This window comes from Rhinatrema bivittatum, chromosome 2, assembly GCF_901001135.1.
Source record: "Rhinatrema bivittatum chromosome 2, aRhiBiv1.1, whole genome shotgun sequence".
NCBI lineage: Eukaryota > Metazoa > Chordata > Amphibia > Gymnophiona > Rhinatrematidae > Rhinatrema > Rhinatrema bivittatum.
Genome location: NC_042616.1, coordinates 765,805,487 through 765,833,005, shown reverse-complemented (window position 1 = coordinate 765,833,005; position 27,519 = coordinate 765,805,487). Strand labels below are relative to the sequence as shown.

Here is a 27,519-nt window from a genome sequence, read left to right as displayed (position 1 = left end):
CATATAAAAGCCCAGGGCGGTTTAGGAGGGTCCCGGTGTAGCGATAGGGTATCGACTGCGTGAGGGTACCAGGGAACGAAGGACTTGAAGCTACAGAGGTCCTAAAGTTAAGGAAAAAATCCCTACCCCACTAGCATAAGCAAGCAGAATGTCACAGAGATACTCGCAAGCTGTTTAAAGCTAACTGAAAAATGGGGGAAGGGAAGGCTTCAGTCAGTTAACAGCCTTAAGATAGTGACAGAAACCGACCGAAAAATAAGAATTAGTACTCACCGAGCGTCGTAAAAACGTACGCGGAGGGAGACCTGTGCAGGGAAAAGTGTTTTTTGAAGTGAAAAGTTAAGTGTTTCCATGAGGTAATTAGTTAAAAAATCCTCACAGAGCTCCAACCGCTATGCTGACTGCAGAGCGGAAAAAAGAAGACTGAGGGAGACACCTGTGGCTCACAGGGATAATTGCAGGCTGGGCATGCTCAGTGCACCCAGTGTGCCAGTGTCAGTCAAAGCTTGTTGAAACTTTGACAGAAAAGTTTTCCGTACAGGGCTCCATCCTCGATGTCACCCATTTGTGAGGACTACCATCCTGCTTGTCCTGTGAGAAATGTACTTTATGCGTATAAACAGGCTGTTGAAAATTGCTATGAATTATGCTACTTTTACGTGCGTTAACTCCTTTGAAAATTACCTCCTAAGCATACTGCCAAAAAAGAAAGGACAAATGTAATCACCTAAATTTTTATTTATAAGCAAAAGATAATAAACTTTTTTTTTAAACAAAATAAAAAGGAAATTTCCCATGAAATTCCTTCTACAAAGCAGTTTTACAGAGACTTTAAATTACAGCTGAAACCATCAACTTTGCTTGCAAATAAACCACTTCCCAATTTCTGCAGTCATCTGTTATACAACCCAACAGTCATCAGTTTATGTCATTGTGTCAGAAGAAAGGCCAGCTGACTCCTATGTAGACTGCAGGCCATTCTGTTTGTTTCGATTTTCAATAGCTCTTTTAAGGAATGCATCAGGCACAAGATCTGTGATTTTCATGTCTGAATGACTGCAGCCAACTTTAGGGCAGCTGTAAATAAAATAAACAGAAGTTAGGTAGCTGCAGTTCTAGAAATGAAGTCCGTAGGTTATGGTTTTTTTTGCACACTTGCATTTTTTTCTTAAGTGAGCTGTTGTCTACACTTATTTTATCACAGTAGCTAAGGTGGATTTTTGAGTAAGTGGACACAGCTTGGAAAGAGGTACCAGCAGAACTCCTAGAGTTCATATACTGGCTCTTGCTTTCCTTGTGATCTTTGACATGTCTCTTGATCTCCTTGAGCCCTAAATGATCCAGCTACACCAGGCTAATGCAATCTTACTCCGTTCCCCTCTCTTTTTCAGAAGTTCTTATGCAGTTTAGGTGCCAGAAACTAGGCCATCAGCCCATCCCACTAGATGTGGCTGCAGCTGTGTTTTATGATTGTGCCCTTCAGGGATATAGCAATGTGGCTAAGCTTTAACATTCCTCATCATATTTGATTCACTGACTTTAAAAATCAAAGATAAGATAGAACCAGCATGAGTCAGGTTGCCTAATAAATTAATAATTGTGCTGTATTATTATGATGCTACATATGAATTGTTATTTACTGATATTTATGAGTTAGGGATGTACTTTATAATTTCATTTATTTTTGTATTTTGTATTGTATAATTTGATTATTGTATTGCTGTGAAATGCTTCAAGTTAAACTTGTGATTAAGGAAGCGGTATACAAGTATAGCATTAATATAACATTAGTGGTGTATTTTTACCTGCATTGCAGCATAAGCACTTCTGGGATGGGTTTAGGTTGGGGGCGAAAACTATGCACACAGAATTTTCAAAACCATGCATGTAATCTTGGTTTGAAAAAGTATCCGCAGTCAAAGTGGGATGCAAATCTCTGCAGGTACTTTTTCCTGGAATAATTTTCAAAGTAAAAGTACAGGCATATTTTTGCTTTGAAAGTTGGTGCAAAGACCTCAGGTAAAGCAGAATTGCTTTCCTGTAATAGATGATCTCTGAGGACAAACAGGATGTCAGTTCTCATACATGGTATCATCATCCGATGGAGAACGGCACGGAAAACGTATGTCAAAGTTTCTAGAACTTTGACTGAGCCTCACTGAGCATGTCATATATACCATGTGCCCATGCAGGGTTCCTTCAGTTTAATAATTTAGCTAATGATTAATACATGAAGTGGAGATCTAACTCTATGAGGAGGTGAGTGAGACTCATGAGGAATGACACCCTGGAGTCCTTGGAGAACAAGTGTTTTAGGTAAGCAACTCTGCTTTCTCCAAGGACAAGCAGGATAGCAGTTCTCACACATGAGTAGTATGCTGTAGTGGAAAGTTATCAGGTGGATACAATACATGTGCAGAAAGCAGGTGGATGCAGGCGGATAAAATACAATATATGCAGGTGGATACAGTACAATAGATGCAGGTGGATGCAATACATGTGCAGAGTGCAGGTATAATACAGAATACAGGTGGAGTGCAGGTATAATACAGAATATCATACAGAATATAATATAATATAATATGATACAGAATATAATACAGAATGCAGGTGGAGAATTATCAGTATGCAGGTGGATACAGTACAAGTATGAAAATCCGTGCGGGATACAGGGCTAAGCACTGATGGTACAGTACAATAGATGCAAGCTAGCAGGTGGGCCTTGCGGGCGTTCGAGTGCCGGCTCAGGGGGGAGGGGTGGGCCCTTACCCTGCTGTGGTGCGCCGGTTGTTGTTGGATCCGACCGGGTCCGAGGGACTAGGTGGATAAGATCTGAGTTGTGAAGATAGTAGTTATAGTCTGTATGAAGAGTAAAGTGATCTTCATTGGTCCTGGACAGTTCAGCGGAGGACTGTGGCCAGCCTGTTTGGTGGGAGTTAGGTGGCAATGGGGTCCTTGAAGAGAGCACAAGTTAAGTGGTCTCCCGTACGTCAGGGTCCATAGAAGAGACACCCAAAGAGGCTCACAAAGGAGCGCACTAAGGAGTAAGCCCCTTAGGTCGCGCTCCTTCGGGCGCACGACGCCCGGTGCATGACGCCCCAGGACGCTCCGTTACTTTTAAAGGGCCAAATCCGAGCGGGGATAGGCCGGCTGGGGTGGGGGTGGGAGCTTTTCAACTCACCATGTGGTTGCAGCGTTTGTCTCTCTTTTTTTCAGCTTTCTTTAATTTATTGGTTTCGGAGCCCTCTTTCACTGTTTTTTCTCTGCCTTAAATCTGCTGCTGCTGGCTCACTGCTGGGGGTGAGCGGGCTCTTGCCCTGGTTGGGCAGCGCCGACCGCGCGAGCCCCTGCAGAGCTGAGGGGAGACGGATCGCAGGGAAGAGGGAGGCACCAGGACGCTCCGTTACTTTTAAAGGGCCAAATCCGAGCGGGGATAGGCCGGCTGGGGTGGGGGTGGTCTTTTCACAGTGCAGCTTGCTAACCTCGCCCGTCCCACGCTGCCTCTGCTCTGCTCTCCATGCGGAAATCTTTTCTCCACTCTCCGTGCGTGCGCGCATGCCACGATGTTTCTGCTCTCCGTGTGCGGCGAACCTCTCTCATGTCGCGATGCTTCTGGTTTTGCTTCCTCTTCTGGCAGAGCATTCAGAAGGGAGAAGCATTTGGCTGCAGTGGATTCTGTGAGGTGAGGGAGGAAATCTGCAGGAAGGGAGAATTCTGCACAAATTCTGCACTCTGCAGTAGCGCAAAATTTCCCCAGAACTATGATATGCACCAATTGCATTAAGATGAACCCTGACAGAGTTGTTCTTAACACCCGCTTCAGAAAGATGTACAAGCTAGTCAAGCAATTTGTGTGTGGAGCAGAAGAAATCTAGGGCCTTGTGCTCATACCACACAGCAAACCTCCTCCACCTCAGTCCATAGGACTTTCTAGTGGAAGGCTTTCTGGGGGGTTGCAGAATCAGCCTCTCAACATCAAGTGATGAGTGAGATGGACCGGAGGTTTGGGATGGCGCAACCTGCTTTGAACCTGCATGATGAGATTTAGGGAAACCTCCAGTCTGATTGGTTCCGGAATGGACATTTCCTGTAAGAGTGGAAACCAGATCTGTCTCGGCAAATGAGGGACTACAAGGATAATGGTCCTCCTGTCCTCCCTAACCTTCAAAGTCTTCGCTACCAGTGGAACTGGAGGATATATGTACAGATGTCCCTGGCCTCAATTTAGGGTGAAAGCAACTGAGGTTATCTTGCTGTGTACCCTCTGCATGAAGTAGAAGAGTAGGACCTTTCTGTTTCAAGGAGCAGTGAACAGATCCACCTCCAGGGTACCCTAGAGGCAGAAGATCCGATTCGCAACTCTTTGATTCAGGGACTATTTGTGGGGTGTTAAGGACTGACTCAGTCTGTCCGCCAACCCATTCTCCACACCGGCCAGATAGGTGGTCCTGAGCACCATCCCCTAAGAGATGGCCCAGGCCCCCAACTGGACCACCTTGTGACAAAGGAGGCACGAGCCCGTACCTCCCTGCTTGTTGATGTAATACCTTTTCACTTGACTGACTGTCTGGACTAGGCCGACTTTGTTGGGCAGTTGAATTCTGAAAGCTCATAGACTATAGTAAATTGCTCGGAGCGCCAGGAAATTTATCTGGAACTGTTGTTCCTAGGTTGGCCAAGAGCTCTGGGTGCAAAGCCCATCTGCATGAGCCCCCCCAACCCAGGTTTGATGTAACCATGTTTAGGACAATTTGAATCACAGGATTTTGGAAGGGAACACTTCAAACCAGATTGGAATTATCCTGCCACCAGAACAGAGAACCTTGGAGTGACGGAGCAATCTGGATGCTGTCTTGAAGTTCCTGAGTGACTTGTAGCTACTGCAACCTCAAGGTCCATTAGGCTCTTCCCTTGTACAGATGTGCCATGGGAGTAACATAACATGTACTAAGTTGATGTCTGCTGACACTCATGAATCTCTTCTGCTATAGCCATTAGGGTGGTGGCCCATTGCTGCGGGAGGAAGGTTCTGGCCTGAGTCGTGTCTACCAGAGCTCCAATTGAGGTGATGGGCTGAGGTGAGACTTGGGATAGTTGATGATGAACCCTAGAAACTCCAGCACCCAGATGGTCATGTACATGGACTCCTGGGCTCCTGCCCAACAAGTGCTCTTGACTAGCCAATCATTCAGATAGGGAAACACATACACTCCCAACCTGCGTAAATGAACCACTACCACGGCTAAGCATTTCATGAAGACATGTGGAGTGGATGCAAGCCAAAATGAAAGAACACGGTACTGGAAGTGCTGATTTCCCACTACAAAAATGAGATACTTCAGGTGACCGGGGAATATTTTGATGTGAGTTTAGACATCCTTTAGATCGAGTGAGCAAAGACAGTACACTTTTTGTAGAAATGGGATAAAGGTGCCAGGGAAACCATCTTGAACTTTTCTCTTTTGATGAACTTACGTCTAGGATGGGACGGTGTCCCCCTGTTTTCTTTGGAATCAGGAAGTACTTGGAGTAAAATCCCCACTCTCTGTGCCTTGGTAGAATGGGCTTGACCACTCTCGCCATTAAGAGGGAGGAGAATTCTGTGAGCAGCATTTTTCGATGTGCTGTGTAGCCCCAAGATGGGTTCAGAGAGCGATTTGGTGGGACACCCAATAGATTTATGTCAAATCATTTTTATTCATTTTTGAAGAAATAACATCAGACTAATGTATGATAATAATTGTGTCTGTTAGAGTTTCCATGGTAAGCAGATGAAGGATGGAGGTTTGCCAAGCCGTCATGGAGGGACCTGATGAATTTCTCCATTCTGCTAGAATAGCTTTACAAGTCAGCAGGAAAAGTTTTGATATCCATATCATTTGTGTGGCGTTCCCCTGATACGTGGAGGGGAAGATGCCAAAAAGAGCCACAAGAGGTGAATATGGAATCGCGCTGGTTAGAACATCTCTGGTATAGCGAAATACCTGCTTCCAAAACACTTGTAGAGTGGGGCAACTCCATAAAGCGTGGCCCAAGTGGGCTCCTTGAGATTGGCATTTGACACAGTTCTTGGTGTCCGTGAACCCCGCCCGGAATGCTTGGTGTTGAGAAATGTACATCCAGTACAGAATTTTATAGTGTGTCTCACGTAATAAGATGTTAATGGTCACTCGTGGAGTGGATAGTACAGTCTTCTTGAACATATCTGAAGGAATAGCCTGTGAGAGTTCCTGTTGCCATTTGAGTTGTATCGCATCGGTTGTCCAAATCTTATGGTGAGACTCCAAGCATTTATAATAAAATGAAATAGAGTGTTTCTTGGGGTGGTCTAGATCGAACCAGTCTCGCAAAAAAGTCCATTTGGGATTGGCTATGTCCAGGTCCCCCTGGGCGCAAATATAGTAGCGAACTTGACGATGTTGCAGATAGTCAGTAGAGGGGATCCCAAATGTTTGACATAGGGTAGAGAAATCCAGAATTGAGCCGTCTGCTTGAAACAATTGATCTATACATTTTAAGTTTTTTCGTTCCTATGACTGAAAGCGGGATACTCCCATGCCGGCTGGAAACGCCGCATTACCCCTTAGTGGCAAAAAGGCGATACCTCTGTCGGCAACGAGCTCTTTTGCAGAAGCCACCTCCAAGTCCCTCGTAGGGGTTGCAATATTATTCCAGAGCTGATATCAGATGTCAATGTTGCGCTCGACACATGTAAGGCATAGCTGGCAGATATGGGGGTCAAAAATTGAGCCTCAAGTCTTGTGTCAGAGAAGAAGGCAGAGTCCATGAGCCAGTCGCCGATAGGTTGATGGCATGATTGTAAACTTTTAGGTCCAGGAGGCCAAAGCCCCCCACCTTGGGAGGTCGTATAAGGTGTTGCAGGGCCAGCCTCTGTTTCTTACCCCCCCCCCACCAAGAATTTTGTCACAGACTTTTGATAGTGAAGCAGAGTGGCCCTTTTTAGCAATATCGGAAGGACTCCCAAAACATATAACCAATGAGGAAGCACAGTCATTTTCAGCAAGTAAATGCGTCCAATAGGGAGAGCGGTAGGTGTCTCCAGGAGAGCAGTGATGCGTCAGTTTTAGCTTGCAAAACAGGTATATTTACATCATATAGCTCATCGATAACATTGGGTAGCCATATCCCTTAGTACTTTATTTTTTTCTGAGCCCACTTTAAAGGAAAGTCCCCAACCCAAGGCATACGTACTTTGGACCCTATTGGTAAAGCTTCAGATTTGTCTAGATTTAACTTTAATCCTGATGACGGCCATATGTATTAATAAGCTGGAGGGCAATCGGTAGAGACCGGGATGGGTTTGCCAGATGAAGCAGGAGATCATCAGCAAAGGCTGCTGATTTAAATGTCAGAGCACCCATCGGTATTCCCTCCACTGCCTCCGTGTCCTCTAATGTCCTCAATAATGGGTCTAATGTGAGAACAAATAAGAGCAGGGACAACGGGCAGCCCTGCCCCGTCCCCCTATATAGAGGGAAATCTGGGGAGAAGTCTCCATTAACCCAGATACTGGCTTGTGGAGCATTATAAATGGCGGCTAGAAAAAAAAGAAATGGACCCTGAAAGCCATAGCGTCGAAGAGTCTCAAACAAAAAGGTCCAATTAACTCTATCAAAGGCCTTTTCGGCATCGAAGCTTACAAGAAGCGAATTTAACTTGAGGGACATAGAGTGGGCTAACGAGGCAAGGACCCTTCTGATATTTGTAACCACCTGTCTCCCTCGGACAAATCCCACCTGCGGTGCAGAGATAACTTTGTACAGAAAGGAGGCCAGGCGGTCAGCCATAATCTTGGCCATCAATTTGAGGTCACAATTAATGAGCGAAATAGGCCTGTAGGAGCCAGGGAGTTCAGGGTTGCGGCCTGGTTTCGGCAAGACAACTATAGTGGGCCGATTGGCTTGCCACGCTGGGCAGTCCTCTATGGACAGCGAATCAAAAACCTGTTGAATGGGTCTACAGATATGATCACGTTGAACAACTCATTAGTAAGGTCATCTGGCTGCTGCGACCGTAGGTCTTTGACGGCTTCACCCTGCCTACCTCACTCTTCTTGTGGCTCCTCCCGTTCACCTTGGACTACTGGCTGCTGTGGCTGCCGACCTCTCTGGCATCCCCAGACTGGCTTTGGTGCTGCTTCCCGCCATGTTCCTCTAAGGTACCATAGGGCGCGCGCACTGCCCACATCTTTATTTCCTCGTTGGCGCGATCCTCAGGGGCGTCCCCCTGAGATGACGTCACGCTGCCCGGATATTTAAGCCTACAACATTTGCTAGCTAATAGAGTTAGCAATCGGAACACTATGGATGGGATTCGCTCTCTGTACCGAAGCTACTCTGCCACTCCAGCGTTATCTGGAACTCTTATTGCTAATTTTATTTATTTATTTATAGGGTTTATATACCGGAGGTTCCTGTATAAAATACATATCACCCCGGTTTACAAGAAACAAGAACTATCGCTTCATTTAGCGGTTTACATTGAACATTGAACATATTAATTAACATTGAACATTGGACATTGAACATAAACATTGAACATATTAATTAAATTAACGAATTAGTATATATTGCTGACAGTTATAAATAATACCTAATAAATAAATAGCGTGGTTATAAGGTTCTAACATGATAGAATATAATATATATATGATTATAAAGGTATAAGATAAATAAATGACTCAATTTTTTCAACTGGTCTCTTTGTGAAGTTATATGCTGTGGGATGGGGAGAGAGCGAATAGTCTGAAACATGACTTTCTTCCTGCTTTTAGCTTTCTGGGAATGCTTGTTTAAACAACCAAGTCTTAAGTTTCTTTTTGAATGTAGCGTGGTCAGGTTCAAGGCGGAGGTCTGGAGGTAGCGAGTTCCATAGTGAAGGGCCCGCTGTGGAAAGCGCGCGTTTCCTCAGGGAGGATTTAGCCGGTTGGGTGATTAGTCTGTTCTGATACGCACTTCGCGTCGGTTTCATGGAGGTGTGTAGCTGAATTTGAAACGTTAAGTTGAGAGGAGCTATGTTGTGTAGTGCCTTGTGTATCATCATTATGGACTTGAATTGGATCCTGTATTTAATCGGAAGCCAGTGGAGGTGATGAAGGATTGGAGTGATGTGGTCTCTTTTTTTGGCGTTTGAGAGGATTCTTGCAGAGGCATTTAGGGCCATCTGAAGTGGTTTGGTGGTGCATGCTGGTAGGCCTAGTAGGAGGGAGTTACAGTAGTCCAGTTTGGGAAGTATGATGGCTTGAAGTACCATGCGGAAGTCTCTGTATAGCAGGAGTGGCTTTAGTTTCTTTAAGGTCTGTAGTTTAAAGAAACATTCTTTTGTTGTGTTATTAACGAATTTGTTGAGGCTGAATCCGTTGTCTAAAATGACCCCCAGGTCTTTTACTTGTTGAGAGGTGGAGTGCAAGGAAGTATCCGTAAGTTGACTAGAGATAGGAGGTGTGGGAGATACATAGTTTTCTGGTGCTATAAAGAGGAGTTCGGTTTTGTTTGTGTTTAAAACCAGGTTGAGGCTGGCGAGTAGTTGGTTGATAACTGACAGGCTTGTATTCCAGTATGACATTGCTTTGTGTAGTGATTCTTCTATAGGGATGAGAATTTGAATGTCATCCGCGTATAGGAAGGGTATTAGCTTGAGGTTGGTGAGTAAGTGACAGAGTGGGAGAAGATATATATTGAAAAGAGTCGGAGAGAGCGATGATCCTTGCGGTACCCCCCTCTTGGAATCAATGGCGTGAGATTCTTTGTTATTTATCTTGACCTTGTATGATCTGTTCTCCAAAAATGATTTGAACCAGTTGAGGGCTGCTCCTGTGATGCCGATGTCATTTAGGCGTTGCAGGAGGCACTGGTGGTTTACGGTGTCAAACGCTGAGGAGAGATCCAGAAGTGCTAGGAGGCAAGGTTGGCCTTTTTCCAGATTGAAGATAATGATGTCTGATAGTGAGGCTAATAGTGATTCAGTGTTCCTGGTCTTACGAAAGCCAAATTGGTTTGGGGTGAGTATGTTGTTATCGTCCAGGAATTCTGAAAGTTGTTTGTTAACAACTTTCTCCATGATTTTGGCTATAATAGGAAGGTTTGCTATTGGTTTGCTATTGGGGTACCCGCTCCTCGGGGGCCTCTTCTGCTTCTTTCAGGTGCTATCAGGAAACCGGTACTCGCTCCTCGAGGGCCTGCCCTCTGTTCCAGTGCCAGACCTCTCGTCTAGTGGAATCGCTGTATGAGTACAATACCACTAAGTCTCTCTGCTCTAAGGGATCAGGTACTTGCTCCTCAAGGGCCTGCTCTCCCTGTCTCAGAGCTTCTCCTATTCTACCTGGGACTCTGTATGTTTCTCACTGTGTACTCATAACTCTCAGTCTCTTTCCACTACAGCACAGCCAAGCAGAGGATTCGCTGTTCCAGCATCCTGTGGGATACTCACCCAGCCGGACTCAACATCTACTACTCACTACTGCTACCCCTGGTGGTTTCCAAAACTGTTTAAATAAAGATTCAAATCTGTGTTTGTGTGTCCAGAGTCCAGCCTGACACCGTGGTCCCTCATGGGACTGCCCCCCGTGGGCGTGGTCAGCTGCCACAGTGTCCAATGATCCACCCAAACATCAATAACCATAACACTGGCCCTGGGGATTTACCTAACGCAGTAGCCTCAATTGCACCTTCCACTTCACCCAATAGATTTAATTTGCACCCTTTCCTGACAATACCAAGGGCCCACTCATCTGAGATTATTCTGGGCCACTGATTCATGTAGAACCATAGCCTGCTCCCAATCAGAAGGTCCTTCAGTACAGGTACTGGGATCTTGGCTAAGGTCTCTGCAGTCTAATCAGATCCCCAACCCAGTTGTTGGCTGGGATGCCGTCTGGGGATTAGGTGACTTCTACTGAAGGGGCCTGCTGAGCACGGACCAAGGGGGCAAAAGATAGTGCCTCTTTGGATGGAAGAAGTGCTTTCTCTGCTCCAATCTTGAATACCTCCTACAAGAGGAGAGTGGATCTAGAGCAGCCGTGGAGAGCTGTTAGAGTTGCGCACAGTGATCACTTATCTGTGCGACCATGTCTTTAACACAGTCTTTGAAGATATTCTCTCTAGTACACAGCACATCAGTAAGTTGTTCCTGCACCTGTGGAAGAAATGAAAGACATGCAGCCAGGCAAGTCTATGCGCTCCTTTCCCAATAGCAGAGATTCTTGATGCCACCTCAAAAACATTCTAGGGTGACCGGACCCCGTGTTTTCAGCAATTCAGACCCTTGATCACTAGTGACTGGAGGGAATCTTGCTGCTTTGGAGGAAGCTGCTCAGCTACCTCCTGCACCTACTTCAAAATGTCCCACATATATTGGCTCATGATGAGCTTGTAGGCAGCTATACGGGCAATGAGCATAGCACGAAAATCTTTCCTCCCAAGAGTGTCCATGGTTTGATGATCCCTCCCCGGGGGCACCGAGAAACGGGTCCTAGAAAAAGTGCATATAATTTTAGCACACTATAAACCATGTTGTTTAAGTTTCTATTATCTTTTGCAACCTTACCATGCTTTTTTATTCTTTTGATGCCTGTTCTGGATCATTTTTATAATGGCCTCCTTCTCATATACGTGACTACAGACTTTGTTTTTCATTGGCCTCTTCATTTCCATCTGCATTTAAGCAAAAAGACTGTATATTACAAAACTGACTTTGGTGACATGCAGGCTACTATCCGAATCATTATATACAATACTGGTAGAGTGAAGAATATATCTAAAAATGTATAATTGTGCAGACCGGTCTTTCTGCCTTCATCTACTATGTGAAATTAAAAAATGTTATATTATAGTTCAGCACTGCTGCAATTTTTTGAAATACTCAATAAAAAGCACTATATATATAAAAGGTGAAACTCAGTAAAAAATAAGAATCTATTATTCCATCCAAATTTTAAGAAAGTCAGCAGCTGCATTCTTTCTAAATGATTTTTTCCACATATGTGTGTCAAAGACAGGATATATCAGAAATCACAACCTGAGAGCCTCATATTTTGAAGCAGACTTGTAAAATATTCTGAAAAAATTTCTGTACCGTCATTTTATAGTTCTACTGCACTTCTCCGGTGCAGCATATGTTAATGTTATCTATTGTGTATGGAAAATTCAATATAGTATATAAGTTTTATTGACTGGAAACTTAAATACTGATACTGATTTATTGACTGATACTTAAATACTGTTTCTGCAGCAACTTGCATAACAAGCTATGAAATTTTGTATTTGTTTTGACTGATGAATTGTTACTGTAGATAGTAAAATCAGTCACAACTGCTGTTCTGTTTAGAAATGCAAATTATATAGAAAAACCACTTACTGCATTATATATGAGTGGTTCCCAACCTGTGGTCCACACCTCCCTAGAGATCTGCCAAATTGTAACAGTGGGTCCATGGGAAGTGTAGTTGCAAACAAGAGGAAGAAACATTGGTGAAAGAAGCGGCCCAACAGGCTGCCCGTGGATCCCCATCCTGCAGCAATGGTGAAAGAAGAGGCCTGACAAGCCGCCGTTGCCCCATCCTATGGTGACTGAAGAATAGACCTGACAGGCTGCCAGGGTCCCTATCCTGCAGTAACCAAAGAAACCTGGAAAGCCACTATGCATTTCGTTCCATGGCGGCCAAAGAAGAGGTCAGAAAAAAAGGGAAGCCCAGAATGAAAGCTTGTTTGATTACTGTATATGTGAGAGTGTTTATGTGTCTGAGGGAGCCTGTGAGAGTTAAAGCATTGGTGAGATTACTTACCTGATAATCTCGTTTTCCTTAGTGTAGACAGATGGACTCAGAACAAGTGGGTATAATGTGCTCGTGCTAGCAGTTGGAGACGGATCTGACGTCAGCACGGGTACATATACCCCCACAGGAAGTGAAGCTCTTCAGTAATCTTCCTTGCAAAAGCTGTTATGGATATATGTGTACTGACGATCAATGAAATAGTGAAAACAGGATTCCCCATACCGATTGATAGTAGCTGGAGACCGCCAGCATTCCCAACCGGAAGGCGTCGACACCTGGTCGAGTGGACGCACTCATGTAAGAAGTGATAAGGCTTACCTTGAATCGGTGAAACCAATGTATACAGGCAGCTGGGCGGGATGCTGAGTCCATCTGTCTACACTAAGGAAAACGAGATTATCAGGTAAGTAATCTCACCATTTCCTGTCCAGATGGACTCAGAACAAGTGGGATGTACAAAAGCTTTACTCCCGGACTGGGCAGGAGGCTGCCTGAGGACCGCGTAAGACTGCCCTCGCAAATGCTGTGTCCTCCCTGGCCTGGACATCCAGACGGTAGAACCTGGAGAAGGTATGGAGGGAGGACCATTTCGCCGCTTTACATATTTCTGCAGGCGACAGCATCCTAGATTCAGCCCAAGACGCTGCTTGGGCTGTGGTAGAATGAGCCTTGACTTGAAGAGGCGGTGACTTCCCGGCCTCTACGTAGGCCGCTCTGATAACTTCTTTAATCCAGCGGGCAATGGTGGGCCGAGAGGCCGCTTCACCTTGTTTCTTCCCGCTGTGAAGGACGAACAGATGGTCAGTCTTTCGTACTGCTTCTGTCATTTCCAGGTATCTGGGCAGCAATCTGCTGATATCGAGATGGCGTAACAAACGCCCTTCTTCAGATTTCTTCAGACCTGTCGTGGTTGGCAAAGATATGGTCTGGTTGAGGTGAAATTGTGAGACTACCTTAGGCAAGAAGGATGGAACCGTGCGAAGATGGATAGCCTCAGGAGTGATTCTGAGAAAAGGATCACGGCAAGACAGTGCTTGTAGCTCTGAGACGCGGCGTGCTGAACACACAGCCAGCAAGAACACCATCTTCAAAGTGAGAGAACGGAGAGACAGGCCCCGAAGGGGTCTGAAGGTGGATCCCGCTCAATACAATATGCGCTCAATAATAAGCGGACAGCAATATATGCTAAATACAATATGCGCTCAATAATATGCGGTCAGCAATATACGCTCAATACAATATATGCTCAACAATATGCAATATACGCTCAAATAAGAAGCGCTTAATACGATACAGGCGCCTAACATGGGCGCTGAATACCTGAACAGGGCCGATAAAATGGCGACCTCCGCGGCATGCCACCTACAGCCAACGCCGCCGATCCTCGAACTTCGGAGACCAAAAGTAAAAGTTGTGCGCCTTACCTGATCCTCGGCGCTTCCCGGCTGAAACCCGGGCGGTCTCCGGCTGCGGGGGGAGAGGGGAAATACCTTCACCGCCGCGCTTGAGGAATGCACCCGCTGCCTCCCAAGTCCACGCCGGGACCGAGGCGCCTCTTAGCCCGACTCAAGCCCTTCCTGCTCGGGGGCTTGGTCCCTGCCGCGATTCGGCCACCGGACCGAGGCCTAAACCTCCGAGGGATCACGGAAATCACCTCGGGAAACTCAACTGGGGGAGGGACCGAATGGTATCACCGCAGGAGTGCGGGGCTCGATGTTCCTGTAGAAATTTAGTAAGTAGAAAGTAGAAAATAGAAAGTAGATTGGAAACACGCTCAGCGAGCGTGCAGGCTCTCCAAACTGCTTTGGAGACGGAAATTACTGAAGAGCTTCACTTCCTGTGGGGGTATATGTACCCGTGCTGACGTCAGATCTGTCTCCAACTGCTAGCACGAGCACATTATACCCACTTGTTCTGAGTCCATCTGGCTACACGACAGGAAAGTACAAGTGTATGAGCCTGTGAGAGTGAAAACCTGAGTATGTATTTGAGAAAGGGAGCCTGTGGGGTGGGGACCTCTGTGTGTGAGAGAATGTGTGTATCTGTAAGGTAGTTTGTGGGAGTAAGAATACACAAGTGTGTGACAGAGTGCACGTATGAGAGGGAGAGACTATGGGAGCAAGAGCCTGTATGTGTGTGTGAGAGAGAATCTGTGGGGTTGAGAGCATGTGTGCGAGTGTGATCATGTTTCTGTGTGCGTGAGAGAGAGTGCTTATAGGGTTGGGAGCATATATATGTGTGAGGAGCCTGTGGGAGTGGAGCCTGTATGCGTATGAGGGAGCCTGTGAGAGAGAGAGAGTCTGTGTGTGTGTGAGAATGCCTCTGGAGGTGAAAGAGGAGTGTGTATGAGAACATGTGAATGTGTGTTTCTGTGTGAGGGAGAGAAGGAATGTGAGATAGAGAGAGAGGGAGTGTATGTGAAAGTATATGCCTGAAAGATGGAATGTATGTGTGTGTGAGTGAGAGGGAGCGAGAGAGGGTATTTGTGAGAGAGTGTGTATGTGAGAGTATGTACATGAGAGAGGGCATGTGTGTGTGACAGAGTAAGAGAGGGAGTGTATGTGGTAGAATGAACATGCATGTGTTACAAATGTGTGTATATGATAGAGAGAGGATAAAGTTTGTGGGCTCTTGCCCCACCCCAATAATTCCAGACATCTCAGGGTGACTGGAAATCAAAGGTTCCCAGGTATGGGGAGTGGAGGAATTTTTTTTTTAACCTACTATTAGTTTTAATTATTGATATTTGATGTGTCTGCTTTTCTGAAATATTTTATTGGTGTTCAGTAGATTTTTTTAAATGTTTATGAGTTTTTAATTATTGAGTGTTATTACCGTAGTATGGTTTTACTATTATGATTATTTATATTTCTTGACTGAATTGTTTGACATTTTATGAGGAATGGTGATGCTTCAGTTTTTCCATTGTTGCACTGCATACATAGTCTGGCTTCTTGTGGTTTCCAGTTTAGTTTTTGTCTACACATTTGTATTTATTTATTTATTTATTTATTTATTTATTTATTTAAGTTTTTTTTATATACCGCGGCATGTTGGGAACATCACCTCGGTTTACAAGTAGCACAATGCAGCAACAGGCTTTAGAGGTAACACATAGAGTAACAGAAACTGATTAACAATGGAAAATATGTACAGAAAAAAAAACCCTTGGTATGAAGGTTGTACAGACAAAAGCGGACTGGGAGGGAACTGGGGAAGGCCCTGATGTGTTGCCGCGTGTACTTGCAATACTCTACCCCCTTGTGTGCGCTGACCTGGCATTTTCTAACATGCGCACACGCATGTTACAAAATCACACGGCCATGTGTGCGCGCCGGGTAGTGCGTGCACATGGACACACGCGCTTAACGTTTGAAAATCTACCCCTTAGTGTGTATGGGAGCGGGTTGGGAGGAAAATATGTGCACCAAACCTCTCTCCACTTCTCCTTTTATCACCTCTTCCTCAATGGTCTCTCAATCTCTCTTTGTTCCGCAGTTCATCCCAACCAGTCCCCCTCTCTCCCTCCACCAGTACATCCGCACAAGTCTCTCTCTCCCCACCAGTCCAGCTTCACCAGTCACTCTCTCTCTCCCTCCATCCCTGCCAGTCACTCTGTCTCCACCAGCCCATTCCCACCAATGTCTCTCTCTCCTTCCACCAATCTATCCTCACCTGTTTCTCGCTCCAATAGTCCGCCCCAGTCTCTTTCTCTCCCTCCCTTGAGTCCCTCTTCTCTCTCTTCACCAGTCCATTGCCATCAGTCTGTCTGTCTCTCTCTCTACAAGTCCATTTCCACCAGTCTGTCTCCCTACCAGTCTGTCTCCCTACCAGTCCATTTCCAGTAGTTTCTCTCTCTCTCTCCATCAGTCCATCCCCGTCAGTCTCTATTTTTCTCCCTCCATCAAACCATTTCCACCAGTCTCTCTCTCCTTCCTCTCCCTCCATCAGTCCATTCTGGTCTCTCTCCCTCTCTCCCTTCATCAGCCCATCTCTGCCAGTCCAGATTCAGCTGTGTGGCTGCCTGTAGTTACATTACGTAAGTTACTGAATGTGAGTACATTCTTGCACATTTACTGTTGTGCTTTGCAAGTACATATATTCAGTTTATATTAGTAAGCATTATTTAATATGTTTTATATATTATGAATGAGTCTGGTGTGCATATAATTATTTCTTTGTTATTACATTAACTTTTCTAAATATGCCATAAAACTGGAGGTAAAAATTAAAGAGAACCATGTGTTTGGAGGATAAAAAGGGGTCCATGCTCTCAAAAAGGAGATGTTTTCAAAAGGGTTTATTACATCCAGTGATCTTTTTTGATCAAGGGAGCAAAAGACAGCCTTCTTGGGTTTACTTCTCTGTGAGGTAAATTGTGGCAGTAGTACCTTGAAGCGCCCTTTTGCTCAGGGGCTACAAAGTATTATCATCTTAATGTGCCCATGACGTGCAAAATACAAGTTCAGTATCTGACACTATTTTTCTTTTTGAAGTACTTTTTAAATTTAATTCACAAGAACACTTGGTAACACACATCTGAAACTAAATAATAGTGAGTTAGTGACCGGACAAGTAGCTGAAACTAATTTACTGGCATTCAGGAAAAATTAAAAAAACTTAGGTGTTCCCTGTTATTTTTCAGTAATCTTAGGCCTGTACTGGGAGTGTTGAATGAAAGAAAGGCAGATTCTGGGTCTTCAGGTCTCAGATATGTACTGGGCTGTATTTATCATGCAGCATGGACTGTGGATGTAGCTTTCTTTTTTTTTTTTTTGTTAAAATGTAAGATGGCATTATTGTACGTGTTTTGTATTTATGATTATTTCATTTATACTTTTTATTGGAATTGTATATGTATTTTATGATTTGTACACTACTGTGACTGGGATAGCAGTATAAAAATGTCTGTCAATAAATAACAAAATACGCAAGATTGGGGATTATAACTGATTCTAACCTGTCCTTTGTCCATCAGGTAAAGACCATTGTTAAATCTGGCTTTACAAATTATGATTATTATATGGTCTTAAATATTTATTACAGCTCACAGACTTCCTCTCAGTTGTTCAAACCTTTGTGGATTACTGTAACTTGGTTTATTTAGGTACCCGGTGTCCACAATAAAAGCACTTCAAATTTTACAAAACTGTGGCCCGACTTATTTCAGGCCACAGTATGAAAGATCATAAGTCACCTGTTTTGTTTGACCTCCAGTGGCTTACCGTCCAGTGGAGGGTCAAATTTAAAGTTGCAATGCATGTTCATAAATTGCTTGCATTCAATCCTCTTCCATAGGTGAATGCCATAACCCCACAAGGATGCTTTGCCCTCAGAGAGCCCTCTTGGACATACAACAGTTCGCCAGGCCTGGTTAGCTGACACAAGAGAATGCGCTTTCTCACTGGCAACAGCAATATTCTGGAATTCCTTATCTCAGGAGCTACAGATGACAGAACGCACTACGACATTTCTTGTTTAGGCGAGCATTTTTTTAAAGTGTTGATCGATTCTTTTTGATACACATTGGTGTAGTTCCAATCTGTTATTTATTTCTTTGGTTTTGTCTTATTTTTATTTTAATATTTTATTTGTGTATGTTTTTATATAAGCCACCTATGGCCTAGGTTTAGGCAGCATATAAATACTGTTAATAAATAAATAAATCAGTTCCAAGGAAGCCAGAGTATTATTGTTTTGGTTTTTGAGGATTTTTCCTAAAGCAGCAGGAGGCCCATCCTGGTATATTTTACTTAATTTTCTACCTCATATCTTTGTATGATAACACTCAACTTATATTATTCACTTTCTAGTGTCACATTCTAAATATAAGTAATAAAAATCAAAATGTTTTTATAGAAAGAACTGGATTTCATAAGCGAATGGAAGTACCAGAATAAGAGATTGGAACGCCCTTTGTTTTTACATCACAATGCTCGTAGACAATACCTGAGTAATGGGGCAAATAAAGTTCATCTGAGTCTGGGTAACTGTTACATCTTCATCTAATTCTTCAGCCGGCTGTTCTCCATCCGTATCTGATAAAGGACCAACTGTAAAGAAAAGAAAACCAAATCATAATGTTGTTTTAATCATTTTATTTATGTAATTTATATTATATATGTACTGTGTTTTTAATGTTGTTTTATGAATGTTATTTTGTGCTCTGCATCAATCATATTATGGAGGTAGCAGAATATAAGAAATGCTATATAAATAAGAAACAGATCAGTAACATTTTGATTGAATGCCCACCTCTTTCTTAGAAGTATGCGACAGGATGATATTGAGTTTACATGAAAATAGACCAGTCTATCTCCCGGTTAAGAGCAGAAGGGTACAGGGTCTGTAACTTAAAAATCCATCATTGTTTCTTTTGAAATAAAACCAAATCACTACTACCACGGAGTGGATACGGGGGAACCCAATCAATAGCACAGAAATGAAGGTCTGTGATCAGATGGCTAGAATATTGCTCAAATGGATAACAGAATAAATACAATCAGGCTGATAAGAGTACAGTGCGCTCCAACGGACCCTTGATTGGGCGCGTGTTTTCCCTTACCCCTTATTCAGTAAGGGGTGGAAAACGCGTGTCCAACCCGCCGAACCTAATAGCGCCCTCAACATGCAAATGCATGTTGATGGCCCTATTAGGTATTCATGCGCGATTCAGTAAGTAAAATGTGCAGCCAAGCCGCACATTTTAGTTTCAGAAATTAGTGCCTACCCAAAGGTAGGCGTTAATGTCTGCTGGCACCGGGAAAGTGCACAGAAAAGCAGTAAAAACTGCTTTTCTGTGCACCCACTGACTTAATATCATGTCGATATTAAGTTGGAGGTCCCGAAGGCTAAAAAAAGTTTAAAAAAATTTGAATTCGGCCGGCAGCTGTTGGGTTGAAAACTGGATGCTCAATTTTGCCGGCGTCCAGTTTCCGAGCCCGTGGCTGTCAGCGGGCTCGAGAACCAACGCCGGCAAAATTGAGCGTCAGCTGTCAAACCCGTTGACAGCCGGCGCTCCTTTTGCCCGTTTCTACCGCCGGGCCTAATTTAAATACAGAATCGTGGACTTTACTGAATCGGCCTGATAGTTAGGGATCTGGTTTTATTGCAAAAGGAACAACGATGGATTTTTAAGCTACAGACCCTGTACCTTAATGGTCTTAACCAGGAGATAGACTGGTCTGTTTTCATATAAACTCGATATCTTGCTGCTGATTGGTCTCCCATGATCACATGAGTCTTTTGTGCCATTTCTGAGTGTAGGATTGCTATTCTCAATACAAGTGATTATGTGTCTGAGGTACTTTGGCAACTGTCTGATAACACTTTTGACATCGAGTTTTCTGGAAACCCAACTGTACCTTTACAATCTGAGATGAAATTTTTGGTTTAATTGGGCCTGGATGCAGGTTCAATCACCCCTTGGGAGGCTAGCTTAACTGAAAAATGTCCTACTGTTCTTGTTTTCTATATTCTGCCTAAAGTACCGGTACTTAAATCTCTGTCTCATCACCTGGACTGCCTATTGTTTCTAGTATTGGTTCTGTCTTAAAAACCCTCTCTAAATTTGTTGACAAATTTTTGAAACTGTTGGTACATCTAATTAGATTCTATGTACAAGATTCCAGCCTTTTCATCTCCCTCATTGAGTCACTACAATTACCTTCTGAACATGTACTCTTAGTCACTTTAGATATCGAGTCCCTATACTTGAATATTCCCCAGGAACAAGCCCTCTCTATGGTCCGTAAGGCATTGGAGCAACGACCTCAGCCTATACGAGTTCCCACTGAGTTCCTTATTTCACTGACCTGTCTTGCCTTAATGAAAAATTATTTCAAGTTTGATGATTGTTTCTTTGTACAAATCAAAGACAGGGCAATGGGGGCCACCATAGCCCCAGACAGTGCATGCCCATACGTAGCAGACTTTGACTCTATCATTTATTCCTCTCTCTTTTGGCCTCTGATAGTCACCTGAAATAAGATTCATAGATGACATTTTTCTTATTTGGAAGGGCACAGAGATATAATTATTCATGTTTATTGACTGGCTCAACACTCAAGATTCTAATTTGAAATTTACTTATACATTTAGTACCTCTCAAATTTCTTTTTTTTAGACGTGCTAGTCATCATTGTCCAGAACAAGTTGATTACATTGATTTATAAAAAAAAGTACAGATAAAAATATTCTTCTTGCTTACAATAGTCATAACCCAATTTTTTCTCCTTTGGCGTGTATGTAGCTCTAGACATAATTTTATTGCTCAGGCTGCATTCATGTCTCAACAATTTCTTGAACATGGTTACCCACGCAGGGTCATACGACGGCTTATAAATGTGCCCTTTATGTGAATAGAAACCTATTTTTTCTTCAACTGCCTAAAGATAAGTCACCAGGCCTCACATGTATTCTCCCTTTTTCATCCCAGGTTGGTTTGATCTGTAAATTTATCTGTTCTCATTGGTCCATGCTGGCCCCATTAAAATGCTTTGAAGATCTCCCTCGCTTTGCCTTTTTTCATTGTTGTAACCTTAGAGATTTTAATTCAAGCACAACCTGTTTCAACCACCAACAGCCCTGTGGAAGATGCCTAGCTTGTGATCTCTCTATGACACTCTCCACATTCACACAACCCTCTTTGAATGCATTACAGTTTACATTTAACATCTGACTGTAATTCTTCCTGGGTGGTGCACATTATTAAGTGTCCCTATAAATTTACTGTATGTAGGGAAACCAGTACAGCCCTTGAAATATTTATGAACACTGCAGTAGTTTGTGCCATTTCTGAGTGCTTTAAACCTGTTCTGACAAATGCTGTCTTGTATATATCACTGTAGAGTATGTTGGTTGAAACTTTTTCAGGTACGTGTTTACTGTTTTAATCTGTATCAATATGCAAGACCATATCCTTTTGAGATTTATGCAATGTTTGCCCTGATACTCTGTATGATTACCCCAACCTTGCAGGAAACAGAAGGAGAGGGGTGAGATCAGAGAATACAGCAGAGAGCAAAGAAAAGCCACTTTGTTCTCTAATCTAGCTCCTCGCCTCCTGTCATTCAGGAGCATGAGGGGAAAAAGTGAGCCTGAAGCAGATAGAGCAGAGCAAAGAAGGCTGTGTTTTAGATCTATTCTCTTGACCCTTGTCTAGGGGCGAGGGAGACCACAGCACCAACAGTGCCTAAAGGTGGCATAATCCTAAAACTCTTATTGCCTGGAGCTAGTTCTCTTCATTGTCTTTGTGAGTGATACTGCGAAGGGCTTAGAAGGAAAAGTCTGTCTTTTTTTCAGTTGACACAGAGATCTGCAATAGAATGGATATCCTTAAGGTAGCAGAAAGAGTGAAAAGTGATACAATAAAACTTTAGGAGTGGTCAAATGCTTGGCAGTTAAGATTAAATGCGAAAAGTGCAGAGTCGTGCATTTCGAGTCCAAAATTCAAGGGAGAAGTACATGGAGGGAGTGAGAATATGATGCGCCACAACCAGTATAAAGACCTGAGAGTAATAGTGACTGATGATTTCAAGGTAACAAAGAAACGGGCCGATTCAGTAAAGTCCGCGGGAGAGCGGGAGAACGTCCACTCTCCTGGCACGCACACAGGCCACTCGCCTGTGCGCACGATACAGTATTTAAATGAGGCCCGGCGGTAGAAACGGGCAAAAGGAGGCGCTAGGGACATTAGCGCCTCCTTTTTGACAGGAGCAGCGGCTATCAGCGGGTTTGACAGCCGACGCTTAATTTTACCAGCGTCGGTTCTCGAGTCCGCTGACAGCCAAGGGCTCGGAAACCGGACGCTGGCAAAATTGAGCGTTTGGTTTTCGACCCGACAGCTGCCGGCTGACTTCAAATTTTTTTTTTTTTTACTTTTTTTACTCTTCGGTACCTCCGACTTAATATCGCCATGATATTAATTCAGAGGGTGCACAAAAAAGTAGTTTTTACTGCTTTTCTGTGCACTTTCCTGGTGCCGGAAGGAATTAGCGCCTACCGTTGGGTAGGCGCTAATTTCTGAAAGTAAAATGTGCGGCTTGGCTGCACATTTTACTTACTGAATCGCGTGGGAATACCTAATAGGGCCATCAACATGCATTTGCATGTTGAGGGCGCTATTAGGTTCGGCGGGTTGGACGCACGTTTTCCGCCCCTTACTGAATAAGGGGTTAGGGAAAACACACGTCCAATGGCAGGTTAACAGTGCGCTCCGTCGGAGCGCACTGTACTGTATCGGCCCGAAAGTGTGATAAGGTGGTGGCCACAACCAGAGGGATTCTAAAGTACATAGGGAAAGGTAAAAGGTACATAGGGAGAGGTATAACTAGCAGAAAAAAAAAAAAAGAGGTGATAATGCTTCTGTACAGATCATTGGTGAGACCTCATCCACAATATTGTGTTCAGCTCTGGAGGATGTACCTCTGAAAAGAAATGGAGAAACTAGAAGTGGTCCAGAGAAAGGCACCAAAATGATGCATGGTCTGCACCAAAAGTCATATGAGTTGAGACTTAAGGATCTAAATATGCATATCCTATCATAGGTGGCAACTTTTGCAAATGATTACGAGTGCTAAATTCAAATACAAATTACAGCTCCCCCAACAAAAAATTAAAAAACAGAATACAGTGGATCATGACCATCCTGTATTTAAATGTCCAGAGAGTAGCAGATAATGCAGACATGAGGAAGACTTATGTGGCCAAAACAAAACCTAGGGGAAACACTGAAAGTTCCATCAGTCATTCTTCTCCCCAACCTCAGGTTATCGCCACCACTCTCCTCCCCCCAACTCTCTCTCTCAACCTTCCCCCTTCTTTCTCACATTCTCCTAATTTCTTCTCCTCTTCCCTCATTCTTAGGCTAATATTTTAAAGTACGCTCAGCTGAGCACACTGCTTAACCCGCTGTTGGACACGCATTTTCGACGCACGTCCACTACCCCTCCCAACCCCCTCCCAAACTAATAGCACTCATCACATACAAATGCATGTTGAGTGCTATTAGTCATTTGCCTGGGATACCGAAAAAAAATGTGTGGCTGATCCGCATATTTTATGCTCAGAAAATAGCACCTCCTGGGCCAAGGAGGCGCTAGGGACGTGTAATCGACCTAGCGCCTCCTTTTAGCGTGCCCCTCATTTGCATTGTGTATTGCGCACCCAGGAAAGGGGGTTGTGTGCGTGTTCTGAGAACAGGTGCCAAAACGGACGCACTTTTTTTTTTTTTAGCATGTCCGCACCATATCGCCCTGTCTCTTTTCCCCCTTCCCCTCCTTACTCCCTCTGCACTTTTTTTTATTTTTCTGCATCTGTATGGGCATACTTTGACTTTTATATATGGGGGTAGTTTAATACCCCTCTCACTGCTCCATTCCCTACATCCTCTTAGCCTGCTCTGCTTCCCATTTCTCCTTGACCTGTTTCTCTCCCTGTTCTTACTTCCATTTCTCTAATTCCCAGAAGAGTCCTCCTCACCACTCCTTAGCCAGCTCCCTCTCCTCCGCAGGCTTGGTTCGCCCATCCCTTCACTCCTCCTCAGCTCATTAGGTTTCCCTCCATTGGCAGCACATCTCTCAAACTGTGATTCCCTCTCCTCCACCACAGGCTTGAATCACTTCCCTGCTCTGCCCTCCCTGAGCACAAATGCATCTCTTTTTTTCTGGAACTGTTCCTGCCTCCCCATCCTCTGCAGCACTCCTCCAAGGATTCACAGATTCCAGGCCAGAGCAGTCCCATGCCTGCAGAGTCCACATAAGATGCTAGGTCCAGGAATCACAGCTGCCTGTGGTGTTTCCCACCTTCAGCTTGGAAAACCCAGAGATAACTGCTGTCTCCTGCGGGATATAACAGTGGAATGTTATTTTTAAAAAATATTTGTGAACAAGAGGAATGGAGGCGGAGCAATTTTGAAGTGAGAGATTTACAGCCCTTAACATTTCATGCCACCACAACCTCCTCCCCCCCTTCCTTCCAGTGAAATACCTTATGCACCTCAATGACTTCAGGCTGGAAGAAAAGGGTAGATACCACCTGCTCCCCATTCTTGACCCATCACAGCTAGCAAATCTTCACCAAATTTAAAATAAACAATTTTCCAACCTTTGTGTCTGTTTGAATCTATCCTCTTGTCTCTACCTGCATTTGGCTTTCTCTTAGTGTCCTCTCTGCCTCCTCATATCTTTTCTTTGAAAACTTATTTTCGGATCTCCCTCATTTCTTTTATCATTTCTGTAATTTTTCCTTCATGTGTACATCTTTCTATCTGCTAGCTGTCCCTCCACAACTCATTATCTTCTTTTACGTCCTCCTAGTCTTGCCACTTCATCGCTCTTCTCACTTCCACCATGATCCCCTTTCTTCTCGGTTTACCTCCCTATTCTCCTCTCTGTCCCACACAACTCCTTTCCCAGTCCTCTCTTTCCCTGTTAAGTTCAAGGTGCCTATCCCCTCACCCCAGCTTTTCTTCCTATAACAGCCCATGTCCTTGCTTCCAGCTTGTATCCCTTTTCCTTCTCTCAGCATTTTTCCACTTCTCACAGCCCACATCCAGTCACTCAGCCCTCTCAGCTCCTATCCCAGCCCCCTCACCTCAAAGCCTGTGTCTAATCCTCTCTCTCAGCTCCCCCCTCTCATCCACCTCCTCTCTGTCCCACACAACTCCTTTCTATTCCCCTTAAATTTCCTTCACCTAAACCCTTGCCCCAGCTCCTCTTCTTATCATAGCCCACTTCCTCTCCCCCAGCTTGTATCCCCTTCTGCCAGCTCCTTTCTCACAACCCATTTTCCAGCCCTCTTACTGCTTCTCTCCCTCACAGCCCATATCTACTATTCTCCTCCCATAGTTCCACAATAGTCCCTCTTCCCCTCACAGTTCTCCCAGCTAGGATTCCTCCTTTCAGTTCCTCTCAGACCCTCAAAGCAGTATAAATAAATATTCTCCTAGCCTGTATCACTTTTACAATCAATCTTCTCATCTTACAGCCAGCATTCTCTCTCCTCCTCTCCCCATCTCACAGCCAGCATTACCTCTCTTCATCTCCCAGAAGTTCTCTCAGGCTCTTCCATCCCTCCTCATAAGAACATAAGAAATTGCCATGCTGGGTCAGACCAAGGGTCCATCAAGTCCAGCATCCTTTTTCCAACAGAGGCCAAACCAGGCCACAAGAACCTGGTAATTACCCAAACACTAAGAAGATCCCATGCTACTAATGCAATTAATAGCAGTTGCTATTCCCTAAGTAAACTTGATTAATAGCAGGTAATGGACTTCTCTTCCAAGAACTTATCCAAACCTTTTTTGAATCCAGCTACACTAACTGCACTAACCACATCCTCTGGCAACAAATTCCAGAGCTTTATTGTGCATTGAGTGAAAAAGAATTTTCTACGATTAGTCTTAAATATGCTACTTGCTAACGTCATAGAATTCCCCCTAGTCCTTCTATTATCCAAAAGTGTAAATAACCGAGTCACATCTACTTGTTCAAGATCTCTCATGATCTTAAAGACCTCTATCATATCCCCCCTCAGCCGTCTCTTCTCCAAGTTGAGCAGCCCTAACCTCTTCAGCCTTTCCTCATAGGGGAGCTGTTCCTTCCCCTTTATCATTTTGCTTGCCCTTCTCTGTACCTTCTCCATCGCAACTATATCTTTTTTGAGATGCTGTGACCAGAATTGTACACAGTATTCAAGGTGCGGTCTCACCATGGAGCGATACAGAGGTATTATGACATTTTCCATTTTGTTACCATTCCTTTCTTAATAATTCCCAACACCCCTCCTTATAGCTCCTCTGTACCTCTCTCAGTTCTTCTATCAGCACCCTCTCTATCACCAAAGGCAGGAAAGCCTTTCTCTCCTACACTGTTGCTGCTTTCGAGTCCCCCTGCTGCCCATTTATCAGACATTCCACAACCAGGTTGCATGGGGAGGTGGGAAAAGAAGAGACACAAAAACATTTCTTTCCTGCCCTCCCCTGCAGCCAATAAACAGGAGTACAGGAGAAAATACTGGGGGTTGTCAAGAATTCATAGAGCTGGCACTTATAATTCCTAGAGGAGAGGAGAGATGGTGGAATTTGACAGAGACGCTTAAATACCTGAAACCTAATAATACACAAGAAGTAAAACTTTTTCAATAGAAGCTTCATGATACAAAGTTCCAAGGTCGCAGAGTCAAAAAATTTATACTCCGCTGAGATTTGAGGACCAGCAGATTATAAGGTTGAAACAAATAGATAAATAAACAAAGAGTGGTAGATGCCTGGAATGCTCTCTCAGAACTTGTAGTGAAATCTAAAATGGTAATGGATTTCAAAAAGTTATGGGTTAATTGCAGAAGATCCTTACATGCAAAAAGTGAAGGGATGGTGGAAGCATGACTTAGTGGCCTCATAAGCCATGGAGATAGCCTAAAGGTAATCTTTATGGCGTGGCATTCATGGGTTTTCCAGCAGTGGTATGACTGTAATAGGCTTCTAAGAAAGCATTAGGGGAACCTGCACAGAGTGGTGGTTAAGGCATTAAGAGCCTAGGTCTCCAAGAGGGCACTGGAGTAACTTGTGCAGAGGGGTGGTTACAACAAAACTGCAGTGGCAAGTTCAGTACTGGGCTTCTAAAAAGGCAATGGGGTAACCTGAATGGAGCAGCATGATTAAAACCAAAACTTCAATGAGCATTAGGGGGCAGGGGTGGGAAGTTATCAGATGTGTTGCTAGTTGT

At 44.1% G+C, this 27,519-nt stretch overlaps 1 protein-coding gene across 4 annotated transcripts in view; it reads right to left on the bottom strand.

Moving 5' to 3' along the window:
- Nucleotides 1–718: 718 nt before the first annotated feature.
- NSMCE2 (NSE2 (MMS21) homolog, SMC5-SMC6 complex SUMO ligase) overlaps nt 719–27,519 on the bottom strand; it is a 583,410-nt gene continuing 556,609 nt past the window's right edge. For all 4 annotated transcript variants that reach the window (XM_029592015.1, XM_029592016.1, XM_029592017.1 and 1 more), the window contains exons 5-7: nt 18,743–18,846; nt 11,566–11,672; nt 719–1,077 (exon numbers count right to left, since the gene is read on the bottom strand). In XM_029592015.1, coding sequence (XP_029447875.1) covers nt 960–1,077; nt 11,566–11,672; nt 18,743–18,846 — 329 coding nt within the window. In that variant the 3' untranslated portion in view covers nt 719–959. The remainder of the gene's footprint in view (nt 1,078–11,565; nt 11,673–18,742; nt 18,847–27,519) is intronic.